General features: G+C 40.5%; 3 protein-coding genes across 8 annotated transcripts in view; 2 read left to right on the top strand and 1 right to left on the bottom strand.

The window, feature by feature from the left end:
* LOC128234414 (uncharacterized) overlaps positions 1-7960 on the bottom strand; it is a 16288-nt gene extending 8328 nt beyond the window's left edge. Inside the window, exons 1-2 of one of the 6 annotated variants that reach the window (XM_052948646.1) lie at positions 7830-7935; positions 2712-2903 (exon numbers count right to left, since the gene is read on the bottom strand). The gene's annotated coding sequence lies outside the window, so the exon portion shown is untranslated. Of the gene's footprint in view, positions 1-2711; positions 2904-3169; positions 3183-7829 lie in introns of those variants that run through there. The other 5 variants (XM_052948643.1, XM_052948647.1, XM_052948649.1 and 2 more) reach the window with 5 other exon arrangements.
* LOC128235622 (uncharacterized) lies at positions 4395-6739 on the top strand. The gene is made up of 3 exons (XM_052950428.1): positions 4395-5925; positions 6508-6622; positions 6730-6739. Exons 1-3 carry the CDS (start codon positions 4395-4397, stop codon positions 6737-6739), a joined length of 1656 nt encoding a protein of 551 aa, XP_052806388.1.
* Positions 6865-25992, top strand: LOC128235621 (axoneme-associated protein mst101(2)-like). The gene is given in 7 exon segments (XM_052950427.1): positions 6865-7332; positions 15959-16296; positions 16334-16639; positions 16670-21421; positions 21758-22016; positions 24276-24344; positions 25922-25992. Coding segments are annotated over 6 exon segments (6108 nt in total). The 5' UTR covers positions 6865-6881; the 3' UTR covers positions 24278-24344; positions 25922-25992.

The following is a 25992-nucleotide window of genomic DNA, read 5'->3' as shown; positions in this document are numbered from 1 at the left end:
TAGTCTCTTATGCAATAAGAAAGAGCATGAACACTTATTCAGCGGTGAAACAGTCATCTAAGAAAAAAAAAAAAAATGATGTCACCCCTCATCCCCATTAAATTAATTTATTGGCCTTACTCATGTTGAGCAGACTTTCAAGAAACATTTTTGTGGAAACTAGGCAATTATATGTACCTCAACATTAATCATTCATTCAAATACTAGCACAAGTGAAATACACAATAAATCGTAAATAATGGCTCAATCGGGGAACACAATACCAAAACTGATCAACATCACCAAGGCAACACATCCTAGTATCAATAAAATGTAAATTTGTTGAAGGAAATTAAGTTTTGAAAGCAATTTTTATGTATTAAATGGATATTATTTGGAAATTATTTTTTTTTAAAAAGGACCAAACTTTTGCAATTTAGTGGGAGACATGCCGAAATATTGGGGTGACGGCTGCTGCCCCTGCAGCCCCAAACAATAAGGGAAAGAAATGTAAGAATTGCAAAAATGTTGTCTAGTCTAAAATAATAGACGTGTTATACGGGATTTTTCTAATCCCTAACGTCTAAACGGGTTTGTGCAAAAACAGGGGGGGGTTTTAAAAATATTGAAATTGTATTTAGAGAAGTGTTTGAAATAGATAATGATGGTTTATGTACATATTTTAGCGTGTAAGTGCAAAGATATTTTGCACAAAACAAGCCTTATATGCATTAAAACACAGGATTTACCTTTCCAATAAAACGAAACTTGACTGACACAGACAACAATTATGCCAATCGTAACAACTCGGCCATCTCCGGCACGCTTCGAGATCATACATGCCATATTTCTGAGAGGCTTCCAAGGGGATTTTGGTCTGAATTCCAGGGGATTTTGATATTACACCAGGGGATTTTTACGCGGCGAAATTTTGAGCAATATCTGCATTTATAATATTAGAATAAATACAGAAATACACTCTTATTACAATAATTTTTGGACTTAGTCATCATAGTCCTTTATGGAATTTCACACTCATAATATTGTGGATGGTTTCCACTGTCAACCTTAAGCAAGTTTTTTAAAAAATAAATAGTTTTTTTTTTTTGTTTTTTTTTAATTCCAGGCGATACGGATCCCCCGGTGGGGGACCAGGGGATGGGTCAAAATTTTGGGGGATTTTTTCCCACACCGGGGGATATGGCATGTATGCGAGATAGACCCGGTAACATACATGTGATAATTTCTTGGGTCGATTCCGGGACACTGATAATGTCAACGCACACTAGGGGGGTCCGGGAGGCATGCTCCCCTGTTTTTTTTTAAATGGGGAACGTCTGTGGTGCATTCTAGAGCATATCTTGGGACTATTTTAGTCGTTTTTAACATCGGGAAAATGTACCTATTTTGACTGCCAAGACGTATTTTTTTACTTGACATGGTTTGTTTTTTTCTGCATTTTCTTGAAAAAATAAAACCACCAGATATTTTCCCAGGCTTTAAATGAAGCGCTAACCATGGACCTATAGGTCCGTGCGCTAACCAGGAGGATATGCAGTCTACTTTCGGTTTCATCAAAACAGGAAATAAACAACTATACAGGCACCTGTATAAAGCGATCACGTGACTTACCATGGTCACGTGATAAAAGCACTCTACATATCCACCTGTAAACCCCATATCATCAGTTTTATTTCGGCGTAAAAATACACAACGATAGTTCGAAAAAAAAGTTCAAAACACTAAAATTCCTTGTGGACGCGTTAGTTGTTTAAAGTTTTTTTTTAAAGTATAACAATGAATCGACTTAGAAATTTGGATGGAATATGGGATGTTTTCCGTGTTTTTTTACTCATTTTGTCACTTTCTTTGCACTTACCTTCAAGCTCGTTTGTCGATAAAATGTGTGACTCGTTAAGCACAACAATAGGCCAATAGATCAATTATCGGGTGATTGACGATGACCTCGACGACACACGTACCAATTAACGGATTAGTGTCAACATGTCCTGTGTTTTACGACCAGTGTCCCGGACAGGCAAAATAGCTGACTTACATTGGTAAACTAAGATAATCGATTCCTAGATTATTTTTTTCGCTTTTTTTATGACTTTCCGGGACAAACATGCACCCTCCGTGACTCCGTGACAGGGATACGATTTCCGGGACAATCCCGGACGTCCGGGACATTATCACATGTATGCCCGGTAAATACAATCGTAACAACTTGGCCATCTCCGAGGTGTCCGATCGTTGTAAAACTGTGAACCGCTGTCTTGCAGGTGCCATTCATGTATATATATCGTTATTTTTGACAGTATGAAATGAAAAAAAAACAAAAAAACTCATACTTATTTGTTGGATATTTATTTGTTTTGTACGGAATTAATATAAAATAACATTATCTGGTAATAATTCTTGTTTTTATGATATTTTATTGACGCAATATGCTTTGACCCTGAATTCCGATCAGAATAACTACCCACTTTTGGTACAAAACAAGTTGAATGTGAAGGATTTGCCATATCAAAAATCATAAAAAAGATCAATCAATGTACAATTATTTGGACTAAAATGTTGTCAATTAAACAATTAATATCAACCAAATTGTTTAAAAATCTAATATAAACTTTGTATAATACAAAGAAATATGTATTAGTTTTTCATGTAACAGGGACTACATGGAGCATGAGATAAAATAGCTTTTAGAAGTTCTGCATCGATTTTCTTACTTTCTGTATATATGCCTTTGTAGTTTGTATATAATAAGGTAGTCCATATAAACAGCCGCTTCAGAGTCTTTGATAATTTTTGTGTTGGCGACTCTTCGCGTCCATATACCACTTGTTGTTTTCCTAGCCAAGATCCCAGCGCTAAGTATATTTAGCGCAAAGATAACGCGCACCTGTTCCGGTTAAACTCCACTAATAAAATGCGCATTTGAAATCAGGTAGTCATCTTCAGTTAAGGGCATCAATATTTGATAAAAATGTGAACACATATAAATAAGGTTTTTTAAAAGCTTTAATAAAACAAATACATTTATATATATATATATATATATATATATATATATACTAATCAGGAAAACAGTCGAAAAAAAATCAACCTTATGAATAATGTATCAAGAATATCGATGTCCCAACAGGGGAGGTCACTGCGTAGGATAAATATACTAATAGTGGCTAACCCAATATGGCAGTGAAAAGTTGACAGAAGCCGATCAGCGTCAGTTTATCATGGAAAACTTAAGTTATAAATAAAAGGTATAAAAAAGGTTCCGGTTTCCGGTCAGCAGGAAAAAAATGAAGAGACCAATATTTTTAGTTTAATCTTTGATTATCTAGTGATAAAAGTTCCATCTAATCAAAAATTGTGTTGTTGGTAACAGTAGAGTATACTTTTGACGAGTTGTGAGGAAAATCAGGAAAATATGGCGACTCAAACTGTGAATAACAAAGGGTGTGCTCAGTGCGACCTCACGTTTAAGAAAAGCCAGAAGTCTATGAACTGCAGTGTATGCCTACATTGGTTTTGCTTAGATTGTAGCCACATTTCCAACAAGCTATATGAAACTCTCAAAAACGAACCTTCAACAAAGAATCTTCCGTTCAATTGTGATGGTTGTACCCGTGTCCTGCCCAAGCTAACGGAGTTTGGAAGGGCTCTACTTGATCAGAAACAGCAGATCCAGAATTGTGAGCAGAAAGTTGAAGATCTGAAAAAATCCATGGATGTTGCTATTTGTGATAGGGTTGAGTTGGCGATTAAGAGTTACAGAGAAAGGGAGGAGAGGAAGTGCAATGTAATCATTCACAATGTACCCGAACCTGACGCAGGTAGTGAAAACAAAAAAGAAGATGATGAAATTTGTATCAAGAAAATAATGGAGGTGATAGATTGTCAAGATGTTAACATTGTAAAGTCTGTCAGACTTGGAGCACCAGGTACCAAACCAAGACTGATCAAAGTTCAGTTGGATTCTGTCTCTGATAAGCACCATGTTCTAGGGGGAACAAGACTTTTGAGAACCAAAAGAGGGGAAGAATATGCGCATGCATGGAATAAAGTGTTTATCACACCAGATCAGTCTAAGGAGGAAAGGGAGAAAAGCATGATGCTAAAACGAGAGTTAGAAAGGAGGAGGACGAATGAAGGAAATAAGAATTTGGTGATTTTCAGAGGGGAGATAATTGAAAGGGGGGCGAACAGGAGAGCAAGTGGGATCACAAATCTCATTGCTCCAGCACCTCGTTTTCAACGTTAGACCGGACCAGGAGGATGGTGTAAATATGTTAAATGTTCAAACAGTTAAAAGTTTTGAAGTTAATGTTATTTCAGTTGTTAGTGATGAAAATTCGATAAATAGTTATCGATCAGTTGATAACTGTGATATTACAGTAAATAGTGGACAAATGACCAGTGGCTCCCGAGTTAATGAGTCAATTGACAGTGATATTGAGGTGAGTGATATTTCTAGTCCAGAATCATCAAAGTCTAGTCAAGAATTTGAAGAATCATTGATTAATGAACATCGAAAGACTGAAATTGTTTTAAATAAGTGTAAATGTTTATATACTAATGCAGATCAGTTGCAAAATAAGATGAGTGAGTTGCAGGTACAGGTTACATTGATTAATCCGGATTTTATATTTGTAAGTGAAGTTTTACCGAAGCTTAACCATGACAATGTGTCCTGCTCATCAGTAATTTATGCTCTTGATGGATATACAGCATTTCCAAGCACAGATGATGGTAGAGGTGTGTTAATTTATGCAAAATCTGAGCTTAATATTTCACCAAATGTAAACTTAAACTTGATGTACCATGATGCTTCTTGGATAGACTGGATTGTTGAAGATGAGACTGTTGTAATTGGATGTATCTATAGAAGCCCTTCTGAAACGGACAATTGCGACATAATTATTGAATTGCTACGGGAAGCAGCTAGAATTTCTGAGAATTTGCTTGTAACCGGAGACTTTAACATGAAAGACATTGAGTGGGAAACATATACAACCATTCACAGTGAATCTCACCATGAATATATGTTTATTGAATGCTTGAGGGATAATTTTCTATTCCAGCATGTACAACAATTTACAAGATGTAGGAATGATCAGCCTTTGAATTTGCTGGATCTAGTACTGTCCAAGGATGAAAATAACGTTACCAATTTTGAGCATTTACCATCTATTGGGTTAAGTGATCATGTGACTTTAGTATTTGATTTTTGCTGTAACTATAAAGAAGTTTACACTGGGAATATGTCTTACAGCTACAGAAGATGTAATTTGCCTGCATTTGTTCAAGATTGGGAGTCTGTCAACTGGAAAGAAACACTTTGTGATAGTGATGTCAATGAAATGTGGAGCTCCTTCTCCGAGAAGTATAAAGTTAGTGTTGATAAATATGTTCCAAAGTCTAAACCTAAAACAGGCTGTAAAACAAAGCCATTATGGATGTCTGGTGAAGTTCTGTCACATATTAAGAAAAAGCGTCATGCTTGGGACAAGTATTTGGCTACTAGAAGAAATGAAGACTATGAAGCGTATAAAATAGTGAGAAATAGGGCAAATGACTTTGTAAAGAATAGTAAGAGACAATATGAAAGAAATATATCCCAGAAAGCTAAGAGTGAGCCGAAACAATTCTGGCGATATGTGAAGTCTAAAACAAAATCAAGAAGCAATATTTCTAATCTCAAACGTGAAAATGGGGAATTTGTAAGAAATGATAAAGAAAAGGTGGATTTACTGAATGAATTTTTTACTACTGTGTTTACAAAGGAAAATATTGACACCATACCTGATATTGAGGATAAAGACGTGAATAGTGAACTCAGTTCTCTTACTGTTTCAGAAGAAGAAGTTTTGAAGCTTTTGAAAGACATTGACCCTAGTAAATCCATGGGCCCTGATTGTATACACCCATTCCTATTGAAAAGTATGCCAGATATTTTTGTTGAGCCATTAACTATAATATTTAACAAATCTGTAAATACAGGGAAAGTACCTTCAGATTGGAAAGATGCAAGAATTTCACCACTATTTAAGAAGGGAAAGAAAACTGACCCTGGAAACTATCGTCCTGTCAGTCTTACATCGGTTGTATGCAAACTTCTAGAGAAAATAGTTCGGCAACATATTATAAAGCATTTGAATGAAAATCAGTTACTGTCAAATGATCAATATGGTTTTAGATCAAAGCGGTCATGTGCTCTTCAACTTTTAAATGTAATGGAAGATTGGACAGAATTTGTTGAAAACCATCAGAGTTGGGATAGTGTGTATCTGGATCTAGCAAAGGCCTTTGATAAGGTTCCACACAAAAGACTGTTAAAGAAAGTATCTTCTCTTGGAATCAGGGGCAATTTGCTGATGTGGATAGATGATTTCCTAGCGAATCGACGACAATGTGTATCGGTCAAGGGATGTACATCAGATTGGAGAAATGTTGATAGCGGTGTGCCTCAGGGTAGTGTTTTAGGACCTGTACTTTTTATCATTTACGTGAATGATATCACAGAGGTAGTTAACTCAAGTATCAAGGTGTTTGCTGATGACACGAAAGTGTATGCCCCAACAACAGATTCCGACAACCTTCAGGATGACCTGAATTCATTGTGTGATTGGGCTAAAAAGTGGGAGCTTACATTCAATGTTGATAAGTGCAAAATTATACACTATGGGTATAATAATCCTGAAAAGAAGTATTTAATGAACAATATACCTTTGGAATCTGCTACAGAAGAGAGTGATTTAGGAGTATTGTTTGAAAGGGACTTGAAATTTCATAAACACATATCTACAAAGATAAACAAGGCAAACAGTATATTATCTATAATCAACAGAACTTTTGATTTCATGGATAGGTACACTTTCATGAAGTTGTATACAGCTATGGTCCGACCCCATCTTGAGTTTGCGAATGTGGTTTGGCACCCATATATGAGAAAAGATATTGAAAGTTTAGAAAGACTACAAAAGAGGGCTACAAAATTGATTCCATCTCTAAAAGATATGTCATATGAAGAAAGGCTCAAGCAGTTAAAATTACCCACTCTTGCTCATAGAAGAATGCGTGGAGACGCTATACAGACTTTTAAGATTGTAAAAGGTATCGATGATTGTGACTTTGAAAGATTCTTTTGCTACGCTTCATCAACAAGAGGGCATAACTTAAAGCTTGAAAAACCCAGATTTAGGACCACTTTCTGCCAGCACCAGTTTTCTCGTCGTGTTATACAAGTGTGGAATGACTTGCCTCAACATGTGATAGATGCTGAAGATGTAGAATCATTTAAAGTAAGGTTGGACCGCCACTGGCAAGGAGACATGCTGTACCAGTTTTGAGACCTGTATCAAAGTTGTCTATGGACAGCTGTAATTTAATCATATATACTCATAACTGTTACCAACAACCTTTACACGATAAGATTTTATGAGCTCCGAAGATAGATCGTGACGAAACAAGTTTAGACGAAGAGGGGTTTAAAAAGGGCACAAGTCCTTATACAGAACCCAAAATCATCCTACAGGTATCCTACAGGTAGTATATCATTTTATGTGTCCCTTTTATGTTTTCTTTTAACAATTCAGTGTAGTTGTAATGTAATAGTCTAATATTTTATTTTACACTGGTATAAATAAATCGACTTGTGGTGTTATAGGGAACACAATAAATATCCAAATGTTGAAAAACGTTCCCTAAACGCGCATTATTGTGGCTAATAATAAGGTGTCAGGGCTTTCAATGATGAAAATATGGACTCTACATTGCGAAAAAGCCAGAGATTTATAACAATATTGTTATTTTAAACTTTGCTAAAAATAAAGACTTCATATTACATTGCTCACAGCATTGTTAATTATAGCCTATGCCCTTATACGGCAGATAAAATTCATTTTATTGCTCGAAAATAATCAGCTTCAGCAACTTCTTCGGGTACCAAAGACGCTTGTCGAAATATATAAAGTTAAAACGTCATATGGAATACGGTCACATTGGTTATCAAGTAAAAACGGCATGTAGAATACGGTCACATTGAACAGAACCAGTTAAATCAAGAATGCTGGGTGTGTCATCCCCTCAACCATGGAATCCGGAATACAATTTTGAACCGGTATCCCAATTATTACTTAGAAGCATTATTGCAACGATATGCATCCTTCTAATATTGCTTGATTTTCGTCTGGGTATATGACGTTTTACATTATTTTTTTTAACAATATCTTTAATATGTAACAACTTATGTTTGAATAACGATAGGAACATGTGTACAGTAGTTTTTTTTCAACGGTTGGGTTCATGATAATTTCATATTCAAGGGAATTATTTAGAGCGTTTCTCAGATCTTTAAAAAAGAAAATACTATATTTCCAGATATTGTAAGCCAACGCTACTTAAATCCAGTGCATGAAATAACTCATGTATATTGCACGTTAATACCTTTATCCGGCGATAGTATGAATACATATATTATTAAATATATATTTATACATAAAATGAGCGAGTGCAGCGAATGAGAAAACTTGTGAATGCGACCGAAAGTGTGTGTGCGTGCGTGCGTGTGTGCGTGCGTGGTGCTTGCGTGTGTGCGTGCGTGCGTGCGTGTGTGTGTGTGCTGCACATATTATATATATATATATATATATATATATATATATATATATATATATATATATATATATATATATCTTCATCATCGTCAAATTCTATATGGTTTGGCTAACGTGGAGTGCATGTCCCAAGTCTCCGAATCTTCGACACCCTTCATCGAACCGCCGTGACTCACGTATATGCCAACGCGGTCTTTAACTAGTACAGCTTCATGTTGTTGGTTATGGATGTCTGAACCAGTCTGCACCATTCGGCAACACACACACTTATTATACATTTTGATTGATTGAATGCAATTCAGACTCAGCCTAGTCGCTTCTCCGAATGATGCATCCATTAAACCGACAATTAAAAGCTATATCGTTAAAGCGTTAGGCCAAATAAAAAAATAGGTGCGTTTCAGGTAACGCTGAATTTTTTTGAAGGTAGGTAGGTCGGAATATTTTTTTTATTATTTTTTTTTTTTTGATATATTGATTTCAGTAACTGTTGACTCAGAAAGTAACAAAAATAAAAGTCATCAATTTTCAGGTTTATCAGTATTTTTTTAAACATGTTCCATGCTTCAAAGGAAACATTCTTTATTTGTCTGGTTAAATACTTTGACAATGATGGTTGGATTTCAACTAAGTTATGGTACACCACTCTGCCATTATTTAAGACTTTCCAGGAACGGTTTTACTTTTCTTTATGCACCCTCTTGCTTTCAATCACCCTCTGTAGAATGCTAACCTCCATGTAACATAACTACATGAAGAGTGGGACAGCAAATTTACCATATAAGCCATCAGCCAAGGAAACCTCAATGCTGTCAAGAGGACCTGGGGGCTCAGGTTTGAAGAACAATTAAGTAACATGCAGGTTTAATTGCCAAAATTGCTCACTTAAGTCTGACATATCAATCCGAAAGTCAGTATCTGACACATTTGTATCTGACAAGAAAATATAGTTCAAGAATTGAAATACACCTGCCACACAACCGCAAACTACCCGTAACTCACCTTAGAGTTCGGACAATCTAAAAATTCGGACATCCATTATTATTTTCAAAAATAATTTATTTTTGGTACCTAATTTTCGGACATCCAAAGGACATCGATTGCAACTTTTAAAGTTACTAAGTCTCACGGACAAAAATTATTGATCTTTATCGTTACAATGCCTGGCTAGATTATCTAACCGTATACATCACTGTGATAATTAAGTTAGTTAGTTACTACCCATCCTAAACTATTTATTGCCTGTTGAAAAGGATGTGTGATATATTAAATGGAGGATTAAAGAAACAACAAGGGCAATCAAGAGATTAAGAAAACACAGACATGACATGTTCGTAAAACGATCCGCCAATAAACATTGAAACTTGTACCACACTTTTAATATAGACTTTATGAAGCAATAATCGTACAGTAATACTCATTGTAACATCAATAGAACAATAAAAATCAACACATTCAATGATACAGGTAACTATTTAATGTGATGAATTGAAGTTAGAAATGCAATACTTAAGTTATAATCGAAAAAAACAACACTCGGAAACATTAATCCTGCATAGCAATATCCATGCTCTCCATGAGATCCTCGTGGGTATAACTGAGAGTTATGTGACGTCACACAATGTGACTGTTTGATCTGAAGCAGATAAAAGGGGCGTCTTTGGGCGCTTCGTTCTTCTTGTTCTTCTGTGTCCGATCCTAGATACATTCGCCCTAACGACACAAACAAGGCCCAAGAACATTGTTCTCGGGTCAAAATTCCACACTACCTACAAACCGGGAGGACCGAGAACTACACGAGAACAAAATGGCGGAAAGTAAAGTTCATTCGGAACTCCTCGGCCATTTTTTCAAAAACAACCGAGGTTGTTTTCGATAAAATGGCCGAGGAGCTCCGAATGAGTAAAGTTAAGAACGATGCGTGCATGATTTACAGCGAACAACTCTACTACCGGTTCCCGATGTTAGGGCGTTTTGCGCGGGTTACACGTTCCGAATCGACTCGATTCTATCCTGGAACCAAGCGCCCAAAGACGCCCAAGGTGTTTATTCATTTCAATGCATGTATAAAATGGTGTTGAATGGGATTTTAATTAACTTGATGAAGGAGTTAAACTTATAGGCGTAATAACCATTGATAACTACGGATATATTAATAAGTGGTAAAATGAAGACATGAAGAAAAAAGGCAGGTTTACCATACATGTACATGTAGATAAAATGTCAAAATGGTTATTTTCTATGAATTCGGAGAGCGAAAAATTAATTATTTTAAGGTGTCCGAACTCTAAGGTGAAGTACGGTAAATACATTCAGAAATCCAACTCTAATATTGTCAACTTTACGTACATACATTTCGTAACAAATGCTTTTCGTGCCCAAATCACATTTTTTTTCAGGGAAAAATAGGTTATGGCCGGCGGGAAAAAATAGGGTCGGTCGGGTAACCTGAAACAGACCTATTTTTTTATTTGGCCTTAGTAACACTTTTAGCCATAACACATGAATTTTCGAACGGAAATGTGAAAATCTGCGATCTGATTTTTTGGCAGCAGTCTTATGTCACTTATATCTCTGGTTTTCAGACAATTACGCAAAATTGGCTCACTCCAAGACAAAAACAATATAAAAAGTTATCAAACGGTTAATCTGTAAGAGGGCAGCTTTAAGAAAAAAATGTAACCGTACTTGACCTCTTGATAAATAGGCCGAACATTATATCTTAGAGTAAAACAGAGACAAATACAATCGTTCGGACGTAATGAATTGTTATATATAATCATTTTTTCTACCTTAATATTCAGTTTATGAAGACAAAATGCACATTTTAAAATAGAAAGATACGCATGCGAACAAATTGGCGTATTAATTAAAACTGTCTTCTTAAAAGTGCTTTCTAGTGTCATGGTAACAAACAATCAATGAAGATGTTTACATTAAACTACAGTGGAAAACTGTCAAAAAAATACGTCCTTCGAAATTATACAGGAAATGTTTATTATTTAAGCAATTCAGGTCATAATTCTGAAATGATAGGGCGACGTGACAGGTTTTTCAAACTTGGCCGAGATATATAACAATGCCACATATACACGGCCTCTAAACGCCAGCTCCACCACTTTACGGTGGTGCAAAGAAAAAGAGCTGTCGACACTTCCGTGGTGGAGCTGTGCCCTATGTTTACATGAACAAACGTGAGTATGATTTATATTTTATTTGATAATTTCATTTAACGGACATACTTCGAAAATCGGAGAATGTGGTATCGTGTAAGAACACTTCTACTGTAGGCTGGTTACTATTTCAATTCAATATTGTGCAAACTGTGGTGTCAGGAGCTTTTCTCCCGAATCGGACTTGTGCATATTTTGAGATCTGATTGCATAGCAAGTACATTTCGGTGCGTACACACCCCGTAAGAACATTCTCACGCATGCAAACATAACTGTTATGTATAGTACCTATGCCGGAACACAACATAACTGATAAGCACTTCTTAAAAAGGATAAATGCACAAATTTATAAAAGTGGTGGCGTTGTTGCCCTAGTGGTGGCGCTATCGAGTATGTTTTGCGCTTGAAGTAATATAGAATGTAAACGCTTTTGGAATGTATACAAAAGTTGCTATGTTTATCATTTATTGAACTTTATGCTGGTTATGCATACTACTTGCGGAAACAAAACTCTACGTGAACTACCTTAACCTTACTGAAAATTATTTCGAAAATAAATGGCTAGGTGCTGTTAATATTAGCATATAACTATAAGTATCTATCATGTGGGTCCGGTTATGAGAGAGGTATTCCTGCATACCGGACGTGTGTTTCCGGTCATTTGACAAGTGCTGGAAAAACGCATCTTACACCCCCATGTAAGATTGAGTTATGCACCACAACGCGCTTCTTCTTATTTCTTTTATTGTATGGTCAATGAAAAGTACATTATTTCATTTCAATAAAGCGCAATCAATTATATAAGTATGCAATTAATTTAAATAGATAATAAATAATAGTAAAAACACGATTTAAATAGTTACTATTTGACATCAATAGTGATTTAAAATTACTGCGCTCTATGATGTCAGTAATAACGTTTAACGCGCTTTTTAGTAAAATGTACAATAGTGCGTTTTCTACCTCAATTCTTCCACAAATTGATAATTTTAGATATGCAAGAAAAAATATCAATCATGTTTTTCCGTCTTTCGGTCACGCTGCGTGGCCGGTAACTCGGCAAACCTCGTTACCGGCTTACGCGCGTGCACTCGGGTCGGATTTTCTATCCGTACCGGACACACATGATATATACTTATATTATATAATAATTAGTTATATGGTAAAATTAACAGCACCTAGCCGTTTGTTTTCGAAATAGTTTTCAGTAAGGTTAAGGTAGTTCGCGTAGAGTTTTGTTTCCGCAAGTAGTATGCATAACCAGCATAAAGTTCAATAAATGATAAACATAGCAACTTTTGTATTCATTCCAAAATCATTAACTTTTTATATTACTTCAAGCGCAAAACATACTCGATAGCGCCACCACTAGGGCAACAGCGCCACCATTTTTATAAATATGTGCATTTATCCTTTTTAAGAAGTGCTTATCAGTTTTGTTGTGTTCCGGCATAGGTACTATACATAACAGTTATGTTTGCATGCGTGAGAATGTTCTTACGGGGTGTGTAAGCATCGAAATGTACCTGCTATGCAATCAGATCTCAAAATATGCACAAGTCCGATTCGGGAGAAAAGCTCCTGACACCACAGTTTGCACAATATTGAATTGAAATAGTAACCAGCCTACAGTAGAAGTGTTCTTACACGGTACCACATTCTCCGATTTTCGAAATATGTCCGTTAAATGAAATTATCAAATAAAATACAAATCATACTAACGTTTGTTCATGTAAACATAGGGCACAGCTCCACCACGGAAGTGTCGACAGCTCTTTTTCTTTGCACCACCGTAAAGTGGTGGAGCTGGCGTTTAGAGGCCGTGATATAGTCCAAGATCGGTGACAATGGGACAAAAGATCCCCAATTACACAATTAAAATAAAACGTAAAAATGTGTTTTTAAATATGTGTTATTAAAAACAACAACATGAGTTCTGCATTCCCCTGCAGCTCTAATTTATTGACATGTTTTATGTAAATTAACCTTAATTTCCATAAACAATATGTATGCGTCACGTAGCTATGCCACTTTAAAGCGGTTTATAGTAAATATAGTTAGCATAATATCGCTCAACGTCAACGTAAGCTGTTAGCTTTAAAAAGGCACGCATGTATGCATATCCATTAATTAAAGTTTTGAAAAATTACGTCACTGCTGTTACTGTGAGGCCCGTCCAGCTACATAATATGTTTGTTGTCAAAATATAAACGTGGCCGATTTTTCCTTTCCGGCTTGTATATTTAGATATTCTGCATACGTAAATTGTCAGTAGGAATTTATTCCATATGCACACTGCCCGCGTCTGTTAACTGTTTGCGTTCTCAGAAGGTGTGAACGTACAAAGCGGGAAGAGGACATAACCCTCACACAGATAAATCCATAACGTTTTGAATAAAAGGTGGTTTACATAGGCGGGCTAAATCGCCCACCTCAGTTATTTTATATTGTTTCATCATTTTCCGTTTACAACACATCATGTGTATGAATATTTTATCTCATAACATTAATGATGAAATATACCACAAAATAAAACGGTAAAACAGCATAATACAATTGGAATTGTTTTCCTATACAACTGCACATATATACTTTGGTAGGTAACCATGTCCAGGCGTTTCAACGCGCTGGTTCTTTTGGTACGCCTTTATCTGGCAAATATAATTATATTAGTTTAAGGGGGTCAGCCAAGAGGTAAAAAAAATATGCAAATATAAGGTAGTCGATTATGACTTCCCGCGTGGTGGCTTATCAGCAGAAAGTGTGAACTTCGGATTACGTATCTGTAGTCTGTGGATTGTGACCCGTTGCCGAAGTAGTTATCACGTTTTACCAGTATATTTGAGATCGCAGCCACTGCCCTTCCGGACATATATCACGTCTGCGCGCTACAATTTACACTCAGTTTGAAAAAAAGAGCATTTTTTTAATGTCCCTTCTAGCAGTCCCTGATATCACGAAAAAAAACTTAAGTCAAATCTCAATCTCAGTCTCAACTCATTTTACCACATAGCATCAAAAGTTATTAAAACTATCATATGATTATACACATTTAAAAAGGCATTTTATCATATAATATGTTGATTTATGTCTATTGTCAAGATTTCAAAGGAATAATATTCTACAGCCAAAAATGTTATTGAGAAATTAATTTCTTTTTTTAAACAATTTCTCAAGAATATTTTTTGCTCTAGAATTAAGTTTCTTTGAAATATTGACGAAATATTTTTATCAATAAATTCTGAGAAAACTGTTTTCATAAAGTATAAAAACGTGCAAGATTTTAAATTATACTATGCCTTTTTGTGAAAAAAAAATGAGTCGAGATTGAGATTCGACTTGAGTATCTTTGTGATGTTGGGGCCAGGTGTTTGCAAAGTTCAGCATTTTCTCTATTGATATTGGTGTTTGCATTTTCAATGGACCAATCACAATCGAATGTTTTTTTTAATTATCTGATCATAAAATTTACGTAGATCGATTTTGAAGAATGCATCAGAATATATCAAATAAGTCAGAGTCTAATTTTGCCAATCTAAACTAAATACAGCGTTCGTCCGCTCTTCTACCGAAATGGACTGTAACGTATATAAAGGGGCCATCGACTGGTTGTTTATGTTAAATGGTCTTAAACATGGAAATGTTTCGAATACAATATATGCTACGTGGATGTAGATAATTAAATGGATACCAACCTATACAAACTACGATTAAACCAGATTAGATTTTATCATTTTCCCAAACAATTTGAGTAACTTACCCCCTTACCCGCGCATAACCTCTTGTTTTTAGATCTATTTATTTTCCAAATAACGACTATCATTAACCGTATTTATGATTAATTGTTTCCTTACTGTATCACGACCATACACTTCATGAGTATTTAAGCTTAGCGTTCCTCTCTCGTGCAGTTGTTTCTGTTTTTTAAATTGTAATAAGACCTTGATTATGTTTGCATAACTGGATTAATTTTCTCAAGCTAAAAGATGAAACTTGTCTGGCTGTTATTAGTTCTTGGTAATTGTACTTTACATCTTAACTTTTGTTTAAACAAAATTAAATATTGACATTTTACAAGGATTGTTTTATTGAGTATTCCTAGTTCTAAATAACAAATACCCACACGTGTAATCCCCTGGTACGCCATATGTATGGTTTGACTAATTCCTGTTTTTGCATTTTCAGTGTCAGTACCGCAGGACACTGACGCAGGCAACGGCACAGGAACAGGATCCGGGTCGGAAGCAGGTTCCGGAACGAACGCAGATACTGCAATAAATACGACGGCTTCTGGGCCTAGTGATCCAAACAGAGGCAAGCAAACTTCAGATGAAGGTTTTGATGGAGCTGCCAGCAATTCAAGTTCAGATACAGGTGAAGTGAATTCTGCTACAGCAGGATCTGGAGGAAATGCAGGTCCCGGTGACAGTTCAGGGTCAGCATCCGGCGCAGGTGGAGGATCCGGGGCGGGACCAGGTTCCAGGGCTGATTCAGGAACGGGAACAGGATCTGAGACAGGTGCGGTAACTAGCACAGGCGGGGGACGAGTAACTGGCTCAGGCGAAGGAACGGAAACTGGCGAGGGAGGGGGAGCAGGGAGTGGCACAGATCAAGGAGCAGGAACTGGCCAAGATCAGGGAGCTGGGACTGGCGCAGATCAAGGAGCAGGAACTGGCACAGGTGAAGGAGCTGGAACTGGCACAGATCAAGGAGCGGGAACTGGCACAGGTCAAGGAGCTGGAACTGGCACAGATCAAGGAGCAGGAACTGGCACAGGTGAAGGAGCTGGAACTGGCACAGATCAAGGGACAGGAACTGGCACCGGTGAAGGAGCTGGAACTGGCACAGGTCAAGGAGCAGGAACAGGCAAAGGTCAAGTAGCTGGAACTGGCACAGGTGAAGGAGCTGGAACTGGCACAGATCAAGGAGCTGGAACTGGCACAGGTGAAGGAGCTGGAACTGGCACAGATCAAGGAGCTGGAACTGGCACAGGTGAAGGAGCAGGAACTGGCACAGATCAAGGAGCAGGAACTGGCACAGGTGAAGGAGCTGGAACTGGCACAGGTGAAGGAGCAGGAACTGGCACAGGTGAAGGAGCTGGAACTGGCACAGGTCAAGGAGCAGGAACTGGCACAGGTGAAGGAGCTGGAACTGGCAGAGGTCAAGGAGCAGGAACTGGCACAGGTGAAGGAGCTGGAACTGGCACAGATCAAGGAGCTGGAACTGGCACAGATCAAGGAGCAGGAACTGGCACAGGTGAAGGACCTGGAACTGGCACAGATCAAGGAGCAGGAACTGGCACAGGTGAAGGAGCTGGAACTGGCACAGATCAAGGAGCTGGAACTGGCACAGATCAAGGAGCTGGAACTGGCACAGGTGAAGGTGCTGGAACTGGCACAGATCAAGGTGCAGGAACTGGCACAGGTGAAGGAGCAGGAACTGGCACAGATCAAGGAGCAGGAACTGGCACAGGTGAAGGAGCAGGAACTGGCACAGATCAAGGAGCTGGAACTGGCACTGGTGAAGGAGCAGGAACTGGCACAGATCAAGGAGCAGGAACTGGCACAGGTGAAGGAGCTGGAACTGGCACAGATCAAGGAGCAGGAACTGGCACAGGTGAAGGAGCTGGAACTGGCACAGGTGAAGGAGCAGGAACTGGCACAGGTGAAGGAGCAGGAACTGGCACAGATCAAGGAGCTGGAACTGGCACAGGTGAAGGAGCTGGAACTGGCACAGATCAAGGAGCTGGAACTGGCACAGGTGAAGGAGCTGGAACTGGAACAGATCAAGGAGCAGGAACTGGCACAGGTGAAGGAGCTGGAAGTGGCACAGATGAAGGAGCTGGAACTGGCACAGGTCAAGGAGCTGGAACTGGCACAAGTGAAGGAGCAGGAACTGGCTCAGATCAAGGAGCGGGAACTGGCACAGATCAAGGAGCTGGAACTGGCACAGGTGAAGGAGCAGGAACTGGCACAGGTGAAGGAGCAGGAACTGGCACAGATCAAGGAGCAGGAACTGGCACAGGTGAAGGAGCTGGAACTGGCACAGATCAAGGAGCTGGAACTGGCACAGATCAAGGAGCAGGAACTGGCACAGGTGAAGGAGCTGGAACTGGCACAGATCAAGGAGCTGGAACTGGCACAGATCAAGGAGCTGGAACTGGCACAGATCAAGGAGCTGGAACTGGCACAGATCAAGGAGCTGGAACTGGCACAGGTGAAGGAGCAGGAACTGGCTCAGATCAAGGAGCAGGAACTGGCACAGATCAAGGAGCAGGAACTGGCACAGGTGAAGGAGCGGGAACTGGCACAGATCAAGGAGCAGGAACTGGCACAGTTGAAGGAGCTGGAACTGGCACAGATCAAGGAGCAGGAACTGGCACAGGTGAAGGAGCAGGAACTGGCACAGGTGAAGGAGCTGGAACTGGCACAGATCAAGGAGCTGGAACTGGCACAGATCAAGGAGTTGGAACTGGCACAGATCAAGGGACAGGAACTGGCACAGGTGAAGGAGCTGGAACTGGCACAGATCAAGGAGCAGGAACTGGCACAGGTGAAGGAGCTGGAACTGGCACAGATCAAGGAGCAGGAACTGGCACAGGTGAAGGAGCTGGAACTGGCACAGGTGAAGGAGCTGGAACTGGCACAGATCAAGGAGCTGGAACTGGCACAGATCAAGGAGTTGGAACTGGCACAGATCAAGGGACAGGAACTGGCACAGGTGAAGGAGCAGGAACTGGCACAGGTGAAGGAGCTGGAACTGGCACAGATCAAGGAGCTGGAACTGGCACAGGTGAAGGAGCTGGAACTGGCACAGATCAAGGAGCAGGAACTGGCACAGGTGAAGGAGCTGGAACTGGCACAGGTGAAGGAGCTGGAACTGGCACAGATCAAGGAGTTGGAACTGGCACAGATCAAGGGACAGGAACTGGCACAGGTGAAGGAGCTGGAACTGGCACAGATCAAGGAGCTGGAACTGGCACAGATCAAGGAGCTGGAACTGGCACAGATCAAGGAGTTGGAACTGGCACAGATCAAGGAGCAGGAACTGGCACAGGTGAAGGAGCTGGAACTGGCACAGATCAAGGAGCTGGAACTGGCACAGATCAAGGAGCTGGAACTGGCACAGGTGAAGGTGCAGGAACTGGCTCAGATCAAGGAGCTGGAACTGGCACAGGTGAAGGAGCTGGAACTGGCACAGATCAAGGAGCTGGAACTGGCACAGATCAAGGAGCTGGAACTGGCACAGATCAAGGAGCTGGAACTGGCACAGATCAAGGAGCAGGAACTGGCACAGGTGAAGGAGCTGGAACTGGCACAGATCAAGGAGCTGGAACTGGCACAGGTGAAGGAGCTGGAACTGGCACAGATCAAGGAGCTGGAACTGGCACAGATCAAGGAGCTGGAACTGGCACAGATCAAGGAGCAGGAACTGGCACAGGTGAAGGAGCTGGAACTGGCACAGATCAAGGAGCAGGACCTGGCACAGGTGAAGGAGCTGGAACTGGCACAGGTGAAGGAGCTGGACCTGGCACAGATCAAGGAGCTGGAACTGGCACAGATCAAGGAGCTGGAATTGGCACAGATCAAGGAATTGGAACTGGCACAGATCAAGGAGCTGGAACTGGCACAGATCAAGGAGCTGGAACTGGCACAGGTGAAGGTGCAGGAACTGGCTCAGATCAAGTAGCAGGACCTGGCACAGGTGAAGGAGCTGGAACTGGCACAGGTGAAGGAGCTGGAACTGGCACAGATCAAGGAGCTGGAACTGGCACAGATCAAGGAGCTGGAATTAGCACAGATCAAGGAATTGGAACTGGCACAGATCAAGGAGCTGGAATTGGCACAGATCAAGGAATTGGAACTGGCACAGATCAAGGAGCTGGAACTGGCACAGATCAAGGAGCAGGACCTGGCACAGATCAAGGAGCTGGAACTGGCACAGGTGAAGGAGCTGGAACTGGCACAGATCAAGGAGCTGGAACTGTCACAGATCAAGGATCTGGAACTGGCACAGATCAAGGAATTGGAACTGGCACAGATCAAGGAGCTGGAACTGGCACAGATCAAGGAGCAGGAACTGGCACAGGTGAAGGACCTGGAACTGGCACAGGTCAAGGACCTGGAACAGGCACAGATCAAGGAGCTGGAACTGGCACAGATCAAGGAGCTGGAACCGGCACAGATCAAGGAATTGGAACTGGCACAGATCAAGGAGCAGGAACTGGCACAGGTGAAGGAGCTGGAACTGGCACAGATCAAGGAGCTGGAACTGGCACAGATCAAGGAGCTGGAACTGGCACAGGTGAAGGTGCAGGAACTGGCACAGATCAAGGAGCTGGAACTGGCACAGGTGAAGGAGCTGGAACTGGCACAGGTGAAGGAGCTGGAACTGGCACAGATCAAGGAGCTGGAACTGGCACAGATCAAGGAGCTGGAACTGGCACAGATCAAGGAGCTGGAACTGGCACAGATCAAGGAGTTGGAACTGGCACAGATCAAGGAGCAGGAACTGGCACAGGTGAAGGAGCTGGAACTGGCACAGATCAAGGAGCTGGAACTGGCACAGATCAAGGAGCTGGAACTGGCACAGATCAAGGAGTTGGAACTGGCACAGATCAAGGAGCTGGAACTGGCACAGATCAAGGAGCAGGACCTGGCACAGGTGAAGGAGCTGGAACTGGCACAGGTGAAGGAGCTGGAACTGGCACAGATCAAGGAGCTGGAACTGGCACAGATCAAGGAGCTGGAACTGGCACTGATCAAGGAATTGGAACTGGCACAGATCAAGGAGCTGGAACTGGCACAGATCAAGGAGCTGGAACTGGCACAGATCAAGGAGCTGGAACTGGCACAGATCAAGGAGCTGGAACTGGCACAGGTGAAGGAGCAGGAACTGGCACAGATCAAGGAGCTGGAACTGGCACAGATCAAGGAGCTGGAACTGGCACAGATCAAGGAATTGGAACTGGCACAGATCAAGGAGCTGGAACTGGCACAGATCAAGGAGCAGGACCTGGCACAGGTGAAGGAGCTGGAACTGGCACAGGTGAAGGAGCTGGAACTGGCACAGATCAAGGAGCTGGAACTGGCACAGATCAAGGAGCTGGAACTGGCACTGATCAAGGAATTGGAACTGGCACAGATCAAGGAGCTGGAACTGGCACAGATCAAGGAGCTGGAACTGGCACAGATCAAGGAGCTGGAACTGGCACAGATCAAGGAGCTGGAACTGGCACAGATCAAGGAGCTGGAACTGGCACAGATCAAGGAGCTGGAACTGGCACAGGTGAAGGAGCTGGAACTGGTACAGGTGAAGGAGCTGGAAGTGGCACAGATCAAGGAGCTGGAACTGGCACAGATCAAGGAGCTGGAACTGGCACAGATCAAGGAGCTGGAACTGGCACAGATCAAGGAGCTGGAACTGGCACAGATCAAGGAGTTGGAACTGGCACAGATCAAGGAGCAGGAACTGGCACAGGTGAAGGAGCTGGAACTGGCACAGATCAAGGAGCTGGAACTGGCACAGATCAAGGGGCAGGAACCGGCACAGGTCAAGGAGATGGAACTGGCACAGATCAAGGAGCTGGAACTGGCACAGATCAAGGAGTTGGAACTGGCACAGATCAAGGAGCAGGAACTGGCACAGGTGAAGGAGCTGGAACTGGTACAGGTGAAGGAGCTGGAAGTGGCACAGATCAAGGAGCTGGAACTGGCACAGATCAAGGAGCTGGAACTGGCACAGATCAAGGAGCTGGAACTGGCACAGATCAAGGAGCTGGAACTGGCACAGATCAAGGAGTTGGAACTGGCACAGATCAAGGAGCAGGAACTGGCACAGGTGAAGGAGCTGGAACTGGCACAGATCAAGGAGCTGGAACTGGCACAGATCAAGGGGCAGGAACCGGCACAGGTCAAGGAGATGGAACTGGCACAGGTGAAGGAGCTGGAACCGGCACAGGTCAAGGAGCTGGAACTGGCACAGATCAAGGAGCAGGAACCGGCACAGATCAAGGAGCGGGAACTGGCACAGACCAAGGAGCTGGAACTAGCACAGATCAAGGAGCAGGAACTGGAACAGGTGAAGGAGCTGGAACCGGCACAGATCAAGGAGCGGGAAATGGCACAACTCCAATCGATGGCGGTTCAGATTCTTCGTCTGGCTCTGATGGTTGCAGCCAATATAACTACCGCCAAGAAGGCGATCAAGTCATCTTTATCGGAATTGATGGAGCATGTGAACTGTAAGTTGTTATTATGTTGATGTATGTACTGATACTGTTCATTTTATTCAAAGGCCTAGTTTAAGCTTTCTGTAAGTTACCCCCCCCCCCCCCCATCACAAAAATAAATAAATAATAATAATAATAAAATATTGTGTACAGTACACAACCTCTGTGTATTGATCCTAATTTACTTGCATTGATCCCTCTTATCAGATCTCCAATCTGAGTATCCTGCTGTGCGGTTTTGGAGGTTTTGTTCTGTGAATGGACCTTAAATGGCCCCTACTGAAACACCAGAGCAATTAGCAGAAGATGCACAGCGGGCCCCAATTTCTCGAAACTTCTTAAGTCCCTTATAACAGGATTAAGCTAATCTCATTATTTTTGTTGTTCTATAAAATGTGTGGGAAATATAAAAATCTGCGATCTGATCTTTTGCCAGCAGTCTTATATCACTGGTTTGCAGATAATAACTCACAAATTGGCCCATTCCAAGATAATTTTCTTTTTTTAAAAGTTGTCAAAACGATATATCTGTGAGAGTGCAGCTTTCATAGTTAATGCAATGCAAAATTGACTCTAAGATTGGGTTCATCTTGCTGGTAGGTTTTGGTATAACGAAACCTTAAGAAAACTGCCTTAAAGATGTATATAGTTAATGGCCTATATAACACGTATCTGACGTATATATTAGAATACATAGAAAATAAAAAGATGACGCTGACAATATATAACACAGATTCATAGTTAAGACATCATTGTAAATACTAACAATGTGGAAATAACTATGCAAAGAGAGATAAAAAACAACAGAGAACGCACATTCAAACTCCATATTGATTGCGTTGTTCTTTATAAACAGTCATGCATTCATACGCCGCATTCGCCGCATATTGCCGGGGTAACATCTCAATAAAAAAATGTGCACCAAATCTCAAGAAAAGGTGTTTAGTCAACTTTCCGATCAATAACAAACATGGAATCGACATAAAAGTGGTCATATTTCAAAGGCATTAGTATATACATGTATTATAGCACGCCTCCAACATAAATGACGCAACACCATTGGTCCAGGACTGGTCACGCGGTGACCCTATATTTTTCCATATTGGGTCAATCGTACCAAAATGGCGTCTATTTTCCGATTCCGATGAATATTCCGTTGATAAATGAAACATTGTAACATGTAAACAGGTTGTCAAGGTGATATAAACGTTACGGGGTTAGAAGGTGACCCGATATGTGATATACAGGCCGCAGGAAACTATATTCGGGTTCGAGCTTCGCTCTTACCCGAAATGGTTTTCTGTGCCCCGTATATCCCATATCGGGTCACCTACTTATCACGTGACACTACCTGAGTTGAAATACTCCCGGAGTCCATTCTTTGACAACTGCTTTCAAGATGTATTTCAAAAACAATGCCATAGATACTAACTTACGTTGAATCTTCGCAAAAATGGAGTGTGCAAACTTTATGGAAACGTCTTAGGACAATCCGATTTTCCTGTGAAACATTATGCTTTAAAGACATTACTATAACAAAGCATATTGGCCAATTTATAATGCAACCATATCGTTGCGTCATTTCGTAGTTTTTCGACATACATGTGAACGACTGGATAATGATAACATGAAGTGGATATGCGTTTCCATACTTGAAACAAGCGCACGAGGATTTTATTTTCCTATCATTCAACAGTTACTGTAGCTCAACATAAGTCCTTAATAAACAATTCTAAACTATATTTTAGTTACCTGCAAAAGAATATTGCTTTAAAATGACAAGATTGTAACCGTATATTTAAAGGCTGAAAGCGCAACAATATTAGATGATTGATAAGTGCTAAACGATTAAGTGTAATCATCTATCTTCTCAATAGGTAGAAACACCTTGTTTTCTGCATCTTTCGTTCAAATTAAACTCGGTATCCTTCATACGAACCATTCATTATAGACAATTATCATTCGTTTTGGTAAATCAAAACAATTGTATTAATTGTTTTAAATCTTTTTTGGGCGTAAGAGTGCATCTTGAAGTTTTATATTGACAGATTGTCTAGGTTACTTGTTGTTGTTATTCCTCAACAATTGTTGTTGTTTTCCTGACTGGTACGTACATTCTGGTGCTAAATCCAAGACCTATCTGACTGTATATAGACTGACTGTATACTGTATATATATATATACAGTCAGATAGGTCTTGGATTATATATATATATATATGTATATATACTGTTGACGTTGTAGTAATTTCTTGCCATGTTTTTTGTACAGGACGATTGACCTATCGGTGGCTAGAGCTGCCAAGAGACGCGGTCCGGGCAAAGGTGGAAACGTCGAGAGGTGAGATGTTTACTAATCACTCACTAGCGGCTCCAATGGGGGGCACCCGGCGCCCCCAGCCCCTAAAAGTTTACTTTTTTATTTCAATATATGAGAAAAAGAGTAAAGTAATCGGTAAATCGATTTGCTTTGGGCACGAGGGGGAGGGGGGCGTACCACACACCTCCCCTACCAACACATAAAGCCGAATTAATTTCGAAAGGGGCACAAGTCGAAAGGCGACCATCTAACATCAAATCCTGATCCGCCCCGTCACTCTTTTTTATTTTTCTGCCATTTTACATTGAACACAACTTCGGATGTATATGGACGGTTTACAATTTCAGAAATCTGACAGAGATCGCGTTGTCATTTCAAGTAGTTAAACTTATTGACGTTACTCTTAATCTTAATTATTTATGCAACTTTACACTTCACTGACACTTATATTTAAACTTAGATATACGAAATATAAGTTATAGCTTTACAATTAATTAACATTTGTATTTATTTTAATATAATATACTTCTTTTTAATGGGAAATGGCCGAGGTGTTCCGAATGCTATAAAATGATGTTAGCATTTGCTGACACAATGTATAACTTCACAGCTCAAATACACTAGTGTTGGAGTTTTTCCTCTGAGTAGCGAGAGGGTGAGTGTTTAATCCCGACCGCGTCATACCGAATGACGTTAAAAATTGTACCGGGAGCGTTCTTGCCTAGCGATCGGCATTTAAATGGTATAACTGGGAAATTTTGACTACTTAGTGCTGGTTTGAACCGACAAAAGTTTTTGCATGTGTATCGGTGCTTAACACCGAGAACCCATTCGATTCGGAACTCTTCGGCCATTTTCTACGCAAACAACCCCGGATATCAATCGTAACAACTCGGCCAACTCCGGCAAGCTTCGTGATAGCTTCGTCAAATCCTGTTGGATACTGGCCGAGGTGTTCCGATTGCTTCGGATGAATGCCGGTACATCAGTAGGAGATGTTCGTAAAATTTTGAATTCTATTATGAATTAAATGTAGTGTTTAGCTTGTATTTGTAGATCTAAGTTTAAATTGATTGCAAGTGAAGTGTATTATTGCAAACATAATTATTATTACCAAGAGTTAAGTCACTACGTTTAAAGCTGCTTAATTGAAATTACTACGCGATCTACTTGCAGATTTGTTAAAGTATACAGATTTCTGACATTGTAAACCGTCCATATACGCCCGAGGTTGTTTGCGTAGAAAATGGCCGAGGAGTTCCGAATGTAAAGAACCAAATTGTAAGTTCGTAAAGGTAGGGTATCTCACCCGGGTCTCCTTGTATCTCACTCCGTCTACCTGTATGTGACTGCGTACTGCAGTCATTTCTAACTAAAGCAGATAATGGTATTTGAAAACACACAGGCACACTAAGTCCATTCGTAACAACTCGGCCATATCCGACAAGCTTCGAGATAGTCAATTCCTGTTGGATACTGGCCGAGGTGTTCCGATTAACACAAAGTCGTGATTGCCTCACGGCGAGGTCAACGATAATGCTGGCAATCATCGCTGAAAACCCTTCAACATTTAAACAAAATCCATGCGTTTCTTTCAGAAAACTCCACCATTGGAGTAAGGAAAACGCCGAGTTGTGTCCGCTCTGGCAGTTCTACACCACCCCGAGCG

The sequence above is a fragment of the Mya arenaria genome, chromosome 5, assembly GCF_026914265.1.
Source record: "Mya arenaria isolate MELC-2E11 chromosome 5, ASM2691426v1".
NCBI classification, from domain to species: Eukaryota; Metazoa; Mollusca; class Bivalvia; order Myida; family Myidae; genus Mya; species Mya arenaria.
Note: the sequence above shows the minus strand (reverse complement) of the source record. Positions and strands in the feature narration are given on the sequence as shown.

Bases quoted from the DNA above. Each gene is read 5' to 3' on its own strand.
- LOC128235622 (XM_052950428.1), top strand. From the start codon at position 4,395: ATGACCAGTGGCTCCCGAGTTAATGAGTCAATTGACAGTGATATTGAG. The intron at 5,926-6,507 runs GTATGCCAGATA...ATGATATCACAG, and splicing joins ACACCCATTCCTATTGAAAA to AGGTAGTTAACTCAAGTATC.